This window comes from Vicia villosa, unplaced genomic scaffold, assembly GCF_029867415.1.
Source record: "Vicia villosa cultivar HV-30 ecotype Madison, WI unplaced genomic scaffold, Vvil1.0 ctg.001598F_1_1, whole genome shotgun sequence".
Lineage (NCBI taxonomy): Eukaryota > Viridiplantae > Streptophyta > Magnoliopsida > Fabales > Fabaceae > Vicia > Vicia villosa.
Genome location: NW_026705670.1, coordinates 307,025 through 315,790, shown reverse-complemented (window position 1 = coordinate 315,790; position 8,766 = coordinate 307,025). Strand labels below are relative to the sequence as shown.

The 8,766-nt window shown below is 30.7% G+C and overlaps 1 protein-coding gene across 1 annotated transcript; it reads right to left on the bottom strand.

Annotated features, from left to right (window-relative positions):
* Window positions 1–4,964: 4,964 nt before the first annotated feature.
* LOC131635947 (cystinosin homolog) lies at window positions 4,965–7,735 on the bottom strand. The gene is made up of 8 exons (XM_058906582.1): window positions 7,464–7,735; window positions 7,230–7,362; window positions 6,227–6,316; window positions 6,023–6,147; window positions 5,874–5,916; window positions 5,653–5,770; window positions 5,324–5,373; window positions 4,965–5,243 (listed from the first exon to the last, which is right to left on the bottom strand). Exons 1-8 carry the CDS (start codon window positions 7,580–7,582, stop codon window positions 5,106–5,108), a joined length of 816 nt encoding a protein of 271 aa, XP_058762565.1. The 5' UTR covers window positions 7,583–7,735; the 3' UTR covers window positions 4,965–5,105.
* Window positions 7,736–8,766: the final 1,031 nt, after the last annotated feature.

Here is an 8,766-nt window from a genome sequence, read left to right as displayed (position 1 = left end):
TTGACACTAGATCGAGAAGTCTTTGGTTTGGGTCTTCTTGCAACCTTTTGACTTGGAGATGTTATGTTTTGAGTTCCTTTCACCATTAGACCTAAAGATCACAGTGTTTGATTTCTTCAGAAACTACGAACTTTGAAATCTCACATTTTTTTTATCAAAACCTTTTGACTTCTTTGTCATGGAATATGGTGGATTAATTAGTGCATTTTAATGCACATTCTTCTGCTATTGTACATTGGCGCTTCTTTAGTTGTTTTATTATTTTTACCATTTTATTGTGTTTTTATATTTTAGTTTATTTTTGCCTTTATTTTATTTTCAACATTAGCGGTTATTTGATACTTGTTCATTGTTGAGACCATAACTTGAGCTGCGGGATGCCATTTTGCGCGTTCTGATATGCGTTGGAAAGCTAAGAGAAAGAGCTACGACTTTTTTGTTGAAGCCAAAATCTTATTTGGAGTGCAGGAGTCTCACATAATTCGTTGAAGTTTAATACTTTATGAATTAATTAGTTTTGGGCCAATTTTTGACCGATTTTTATGTTTTCCAACCCGGTTTGAATTAGAAGTGCAATTCTTATTTTGTTAAAAGGAAATCTGACACGGTACTGTCACATTATTCACTATTCACGAGAAAACTTTTTCTTTGTAGGTTTTGGTCATGGAGAACTAATCCCTAAGGCGAAATCTACTAATTACGGGTTCCACCATACTTTGAGGTTATAATAATTTTAATCAAGTTTCTATTTCGTTCAATTGTATTATGTGATTCTTGTTTGCTTTATTCAATTTTCATAGAGTATATTGATTTAATTCGATGGTTGTATGATCCTTAACTATAATCACATTAGCGTTTGCTTAATTCTTTATTGTGTTTGATTAATTCGTGTTTGCTTAATCCGCGAGGGCTTAAATTCGTTTGCTTAATTCAGATAAGAGGAACTTACATTACATAAAACTCGTTGCGCTTGTCAGTGAGTTTTGTAGTCGAATAGGAATAGATTAGGAGATTGAATTTATAATAATCAATGATAAGTCAGAACCAGAATCAGTTGATAATCACTTTTTTTCTCTGATTTCTTAAACAAAACAATCCCCCATAATCACTTTAGTTGGTTAATAATAATCCAAGAGTCCTTGAGATATGATATTCAAGTTTTCGTTACCGTAAACTACAATTTAAATTACTCGTTTTTGACCCATGTGCGACAGCGGATCATAGATTCCTAATCTTACTACTTTTAACAACTTATATACCCAAGTCTTATTCTTTGGTCTTGCTTTCTCCATGGAAGCAAGCTTTGATACTGCCAAAAAAAATTTTGAAGAGCCATTTCATGCATACTCAAAGGTTCATCAGACACTTTTCTATTTTGAGCAGAACTACATTCTTATCTTCATCTGAGCCAGATTCTTACTCAGTTTCAGAATGTGAGTCCTTAGTGCAAGATTGACTCCTTCGGTATCTTTGTCTAAATCTTCTTATAAACAAGAGAAGTTGTTTGCAAGGTATTTTGTTGCTGACCTTGAGTTACGGTGCAAGAGTTTTCAATCTTGCTTTCTTTAGATATCGCAATGAGCAAATCAAAATTGAACCTTGATTGCTTCAATAAGCACACTTGTCCCACGAATCAATCTTAAAGATTAAAAATTATTCCTACTCACAAAGCAAATGGCTTAATGTAGAAAAAGATCCTTGATTTCTTCGCAGACTTGCCCCACGAGTCAGTCTTAAAGGTTAAAAATCCCTTCATACTCATAAAGCAAATGACTTAAAAGAGAAATAAGTTTCTTGACCTGAAGAGATTTGACTGAATTTCTCTATATGATTATCGTAACACTCCTTTCAAATCATATAGTTATGTGTGTGCACTTTGCACACCATTAGTTTGAATTTCTCCATATCATCTTTTTTCAGCTTTTGTAATTTTCATGTTTTATCAATTGATAGGAGTTCGTATATAAGACTAAAGAATGTGTTGTATAATTTTCTCACTAGATCTCTTGATTGTACCACTGTTAAGGGTTATGCACATCCAGGCTCTGATACAAACTGAAGGTGAGAAAAATATACACAAGAAGGAGGTTGAATTGTGTATACCAAAGTTTATTTTTTTTTGCAATCTTGATTCATAACCTAGTAGAGGAAATCAGATTCTGCATCAAGAAGAATTAAGTTAGACTAGAGTCTGACTTCATAGTTCAATGCACAACAGAATAATTAAATGCATAAGTAAATAAAGTGACACACGATATATCCTAGTTCCTCATAAACTGAGAGTAGTGCAGTCCCCTTACAGCACAAGAGATTTTCACTATAATCATTCAGATTACAATTTGCTCAATCAAACTAGAAAGATAAATCATTGCTCAAGCACGCATGCAAAAGACTTCTTTAACTAAACCTACAATTTAGGACTTCCTACTCAAGCCCTCAAGCAAGACATTCCTTGCTCAATCCTACAGATCAAGACTTCCTGCTTAAGTCCTCAGACAAGAGACTTCGTGCTCAATCCTCCAGATCGAGACTTCTTGCTCAAGCCCTCAAGCAAGAGACTTCCTGCTCAATCCTCCAGATAAAGACTTCCTTCTCAAGCCCTTAAGCAAGAGATTTCCTGCTCAATCCTCCAGATTGAGACTTCCTGCTCAATTCCTCAGACAAGAGACTTCCTGCTCAAGCCCTCAAGCAAGTGACTTCCTTGCCTAAACCTCAGTTCAGAACATCTATTCAATCATAACTGAAAGATACTTGTGCTCAAGCATGAATGTTGGAGACTCCAGATTTTTTTAATAAAAGAATCTGTTATTAACCTTTGTGTTTATATGTGTGCTTCTTAGTTAAGCAGATACACAAAGGTTTTACACTTTGAGCAAGATACAAGTTGAGTAGCTCCTAAGTGTATAAGAATGAAATCTTCATTATTTCTCTTCTTCTTCAACACATATGACCTTCATTTGTTGTGCCTTCTTCACATATTCTTTATTTTAACTCTCCTAGTCATATGTGAATATGTCTTACTCTGCTCTCTTTTCTTTAACACACAATAACCCTTTTTGTTAGATTTTTGGTTCTTTTGTGTGTTTCTCTTGTATGTGTTTTATGTGTCACATAATTTTTCTCTCAATTCTCATCGTGTGATCTGGTATCACATTCTTGTGTACACACAGTCATGCACACACATTTTCTACTTCAATTTTCTTCATTTATAGAATATGAAAATAAATTCGTTGAAGATTGAAACTACTCATAATACAAGTAACTGTTTGAAGATTGAAACTACCTATAGTACAAGTAGCCGTTGAAGGTTGAGACTACCTATAGTACAAATAGCACTTGAAGGTATTTTGCTATAACACATAAAATGAAGTTTAAGTATAGCTAGCATAAAGACGTTGAGATGAGCAGAGTAAAGTTTGCAAAAAAGCTGAAGAGATAGGATCCTGACAACATTACTTTCTTGAATAGACTTAAAGTAGTTTTACGTTGTCATGCAATCTTCTTTAGATAACTTCATATTGGAGACTTCTTGTAGACGTTTGTTGAAGCTTGAATAAAGTCATTGTTATCTTTTATATTGAACTTCCTGAATCGGTGGCTTCTTATAGAATTAGTTAAAGCTTGATTAGAAGTTAGAGTATGTCTTCAGAACCTAGTTAGAATGAGACTACAGAGTCTTAAGTTCACGGGTTCTGAGTTTTCCTTTATCAGAATCTTGATCAAACTAATCTGGATGAATACTTTTAGAGTTGTTGACTTGAGATAGACAATAATCCTTTGAAGTAGAGACTTCAGAACTGTTGATGAAGCTTGTTCATAAGTTTTAGAGTCATTCCTTATAACAGCGTCTGCTTGCTTCGCGTGACTCTAGTCTTCAAACATTGATGGTCTTTAGATTTCCAAGTAGGCTTTAACACAACATCAGAGAAACTTGAGTAGACTTTTTCAGAGCATGAAAGCTTGGTTCCGATCCTTTAGATTCAGAACAATTTTGCATATCTCTTAATGATTCTTCTAAGTGTTTACCTTGATTTATATCAAGGTTAATGTCTTTTGATTCCTCGCACTTGAACAACCATCGGTAAAACTCTATTGTTCTAAAATACTTTGTCATCATCAAAATCTTTTAAGGATTTGAACAAATCTTATTCCAACAGATGCAACAAATTATTATTTTCATACGAGATCCTAAATTCCTTCGCTAGAAGTTAGACAATCAAGTGAACACCTGTGTGTTTGTGAGCTCCAAGAATTTTATTGAAATCCCCTTTGCATGCACAAGAAAGATTGTGATTATTTTGTACTTGAGATAATGATATTCATAGTAATTGACAATATCATTTTTTAGCGATGTGATTCCCCTGTTTGCTTAGAGATTTCCATAAGGGATTTAGCTTGTCTTTCAAGGCAATAACTTTCAAAGAAGTTGCACCTTTAGACTAAATAATCCTTTCATGAAGATTGAATTTACATGTTTCTACACCCATTTCTAGTTTCGTAATTGCAATTTTATCCCTATTTATAATCCGTTGAGGTAGTTCAGACAAAAGGAATATCATAAACATTGTTAACCGCAAAGAAACATTTTACCATAGATGGTTGTTGATCATTAAGTGGAGGGTTAGTATTTTGTGATTGAAGGCTAGACCATGGAATGACAACGGTGGCTTTGTTTTGGACGGTGACAGCGGAGGTCATGGTGGAAAGCGACGAATTTAGGCTTGATTAAGAAGGAACTAAGGTAGAAAGGAAACGGAGCTTAATTGTATGTTTTTCGTTCAAAAAAATCGCCAGAGTAAAATCATGATTCTTCATAAATTCAATTTTTTTCTTGTTATTAAATATAAATTTGTTAATGGATTTTATAGGCTGAAAAATAACAACTCAAATAAGCTATGCAAAACTCATGACAGATGACAGAGATGATTCATTTTATAGATATTGAAGTTCTAGGAGATAATATGTGAAATTTCAAAATTATAACATTCATTCAAAAAACTTAATTTTACAAACCAAACATATTTCATTTCTATCCAAAACAAAACTATTAACCAAACACTATTTTTTTATATTGTTCCCTAGAATAAAATTCACAAAACGCTCCCTTAGACATTTTGAGACAATGTTGGATCAGAAGACTTGGCTGCATTGTCATATTCAGGAGTTGTCTCTGGTTTGCGTTTTCTTTCGGGATATAACACATAATGTTGGATTATGAAGAGGATGTCAAAGAATATAGACACCTGCAATATTGTTAAAGAATGAGAAATCATGTTCATCAATAACATTTCATAAAGTAAGAGAATGATACACTGATACATACCAAGGATAGCAATAGTTTTCCAATGTTTCCATAGAAGTTCACCCATGAACCTGAAAAACAAAGATGCAATAATCTTATAATCATGCCGCTTGAAATAAAACTAGGTAGTTTTCAAGTTTTTGAAAGTCCATTACAGGTTAGTCATAATTCAACCTTGACAAGACGACTAAGAGTCTTATTTAACCATAATTTAGCCGTAATAAATTTACTATGAGGCTATATTTATTCACAATTTCACTGTGGCTAATTTGAGACAAAAACAGACATACAGACGTGTTTGAAACTATAAATTCATACAAAAGATAAATTAGTTAAGGAAGATAACTTACTTTGATCAATGGATTGCATAGCCATTTGTAGATAGTTTGCTACCCCTCCAGAAAAGTCGAGTAGAATGTTCTCAATACTCCATCCATCAGTACTTTTTCTCTTAAAGTTCATCACGGCCTGTTGTCACAAACAGAATTATTAGTCGAGTTAAATGAATGTAACATATTGGTTTAAGATTCAATTCGAGACAAAATAGCATTTATTTATAATTAATCCTAACCTGAGGAATATATTTGACGACAGTCATAGTAACTTGAATGGTACTGCAAGTTGATCAATTTCAACAAAAAGTCAGAAAAAAATGTTAGAATAATCAAACTTCCATAACCAATAATGCATTAAAAGTAGTTATTAAAAGAGATAACATACGTGAAGATTGAGAGAAGCCAGAGCCAGTGATGATTGTTCAATGCCACAAAGAAACACACAGCTGCTACCGTCCATGCAACAGTGACTATAGCCCAAGCGATTTTAGATACTTTTTGGCTTCCACGCTGCATGAAAATAATCAAAATTTTGTTACTTTTAGTTACGATGCTTATAAGTTCAAGAATAAGGAAAAGTTGCACTAACATCATAGATTGCAATTTGGAACAATGAAACTGCTGTTAGTAGAACAGCATGGATTGAGAAAGCAACATCGTTTGCTGCCACGGGTATCATCTGCAAAATATTATTAAGAAAAAAAGTGGTTACCTTCTGAAACTTTAAAAATCATAACAGAACAATTATAAAATTAAAAAAATCAAAATCCTAACTACTCTAAAATTTATTAGTCAGAAAGCTAATAAGTTTTATAAATAGAGAAAATGAGTGATGCACTTACAATGTAAAAAAAATTTTACACTGTCAACCAATCACAACTATGAATCAAGATAAATCAGACTGTAATTTTTAAAAAATTTATTGCATGACAGTGTAAAACTTTTTTACACTCTTTCAGTGCAGTACCTTTAACCTCTTATAAATATTCTATACAGTCTACATTTTAGGCTTTTCATTTATTTAATAGTAGTAACTTTTTACTCAATGAGTCATAGTATTAAAAAAAAATCTTAGACTAGGTCATTATTATAAATAAATATTTTTAAAAATAAATAAATCAAAAATGAATCTAATCTATATTTGAAGTTAAATACATCAATTTTTTAATATTCTTTATAAAACATTTAAATAAAAGATGAATCTAGTCTATATTTAAGTTAAATACATCAATTTCTTAATAAATTTAAAAGTGAAATATTTATTATAATAGTGATTATTTAATAAAAAAGAGAAAGAGTATTTTATTCCGTCACTCCTTTTATTTTCCTTCCGAAAGCCCCGTCTTAAAATGGAATCTTTTACTATATTTTCTTTCTCCTTTCTTTGACTTTTTCATATAATAATGCATTCTCTCTCTCTCTACATTATTTAGATTTTTTAGATAAGCATGAACCAGATCAAGTTCAATTAACAGTGCCACAATTTACAAACAATAAATCATATATATTCAAAAAAAAAAAAAAACATCATCTCATTTCACAAGATATCAAAACCTAAATCATAAATTGAATGGTAATAGAAATTCACAAACCTGTTTCTCTCCATATTTGTGTCTGTATTGATTCTGAATTGCAGTGCTAAAGTACAAAGACGCATTATATATAAGATACGACGAGTGCTTCGTCAGATTCAGCAGCACAAAATCAAAGTTCAGCCCCACAACACTATTAAAAAAACAAAATAAACAAAAAAATCAATAAAAAAATTACACAATAAAATAATAATTATGAATTATGATATTTTCTAGGTTTGTTTATATTATTACCTTTTCCTGCGGAAATTCAAGATGACTTGAGGCCAGAAACTAATAGACCAACAAACAAAAGCAAACCAGCCAAGAGCTTCATAGGAGACATGGAGTGGAACTGAATTCCAAGAAGACATGATTTATTCCAACTTTGCTCAAAAATTTTCTCCTTAAAAATTGAATTACTAAGGTCTGTATGAGTTTATGACTCACGAGATTTATAGGCAGAATTTAAGAAAAGAAAAGTTGTTTCTTTTTTCCTAAAATTAAGAGAATTGTATATAGACAGGATTTGTGACAAAAGGAGTACTAGTATAGTTGTATTTTATAGTATGCATTTTTACTATAATTGTAAAATAGGGAGTAATAGTTAAGCGGTATTTTATTTTTTTGGTTAGAAATAGTTAAGCGGTATTCAGTTACGTGAAGTTTATATTTGACACAAAATTGAGTGAGTTTGTTTGTATTTTTTAGCTGTCATACACTGAAGTTAGTTTCCTGTATTTATGCCGCTATAACATCAATTATTGTTTAATCTTTAGGAGTATAAGGTAAGACTTAATAGTTGATAATACAGATTTAGTTTTTCAAATATTTCTAAATATATTGAGCTTAAATTGAAGAGAAAATAAGAATGCACCTAGACTGTAAATTAGTTTTGTATACCATTATGTATCCTGTCAAATCAGATTTAAAATTTTAATTATTTGTAAAATATAATAGAATGATATATTTTTATTACGACAATAAAAAAATTTTACATTGTTATTACTACATCTTCATTAAACTCTAAATTTAAATGGCTCCATTTTTTCTTCTTAAGTTGTTAATGGTTGTGATCAGATGAAAAAAATGAATTAGATCATATGGATCACTCCGTTAAATTTGTTTAAAATTAGAACTCATATATTTTAAGGGTTAGACGACATGTATGGGTAGCAGGTAATCCGTTAAATTCACATAATTATAATATTAAAATTTTATTTTAATATTTATGTTTTCTCATTTTAAATCAACACATTTGTTTTTTTCACTTTATTAAATTTTATCTATATTTTATTTAATCTTTTTATTTTAAATATTATATATAATATGATATAATAATATTTAATTATTTTTATGTTTTATTTCACAATTTTTATATTATTATATTAGTTTCTCTTATGTTGAATATTATTTTATATAATTTAAATATATATTATATTTTAAAACATATATGATAGTATTTATAAAAAAATAATAGGTTTAAATAGTCTTTTGATCCTTGTAAGTTGAGGTGTTTTTTATTTTCGTCATTGTATCTTATTTTTCTTAAAAATAA

Coding starts and splice junctions, on each gene's coding strand:
- LOC131635947 (XM_058906582.1), bottom strand. CDS start 7,582: ATGTCTTCTTGGAATTCAGTTCCACTCCATGTCTCCTATGAAGCTCTT. Junction 6,317..7,229: donor ACAAATATGGAGAGAAACAG/GTTTGTGAATTT, acceptor AATATTTTGCAG/ATGATACCCGTGGCAGCAAA. Junction 5,917..6,022: donor TGGCTTCTCTCAATCTTCAC/GTATGTTATCTC, acceptor ATCAACTTGCAG/TACCATTCAAGTTACTATGA.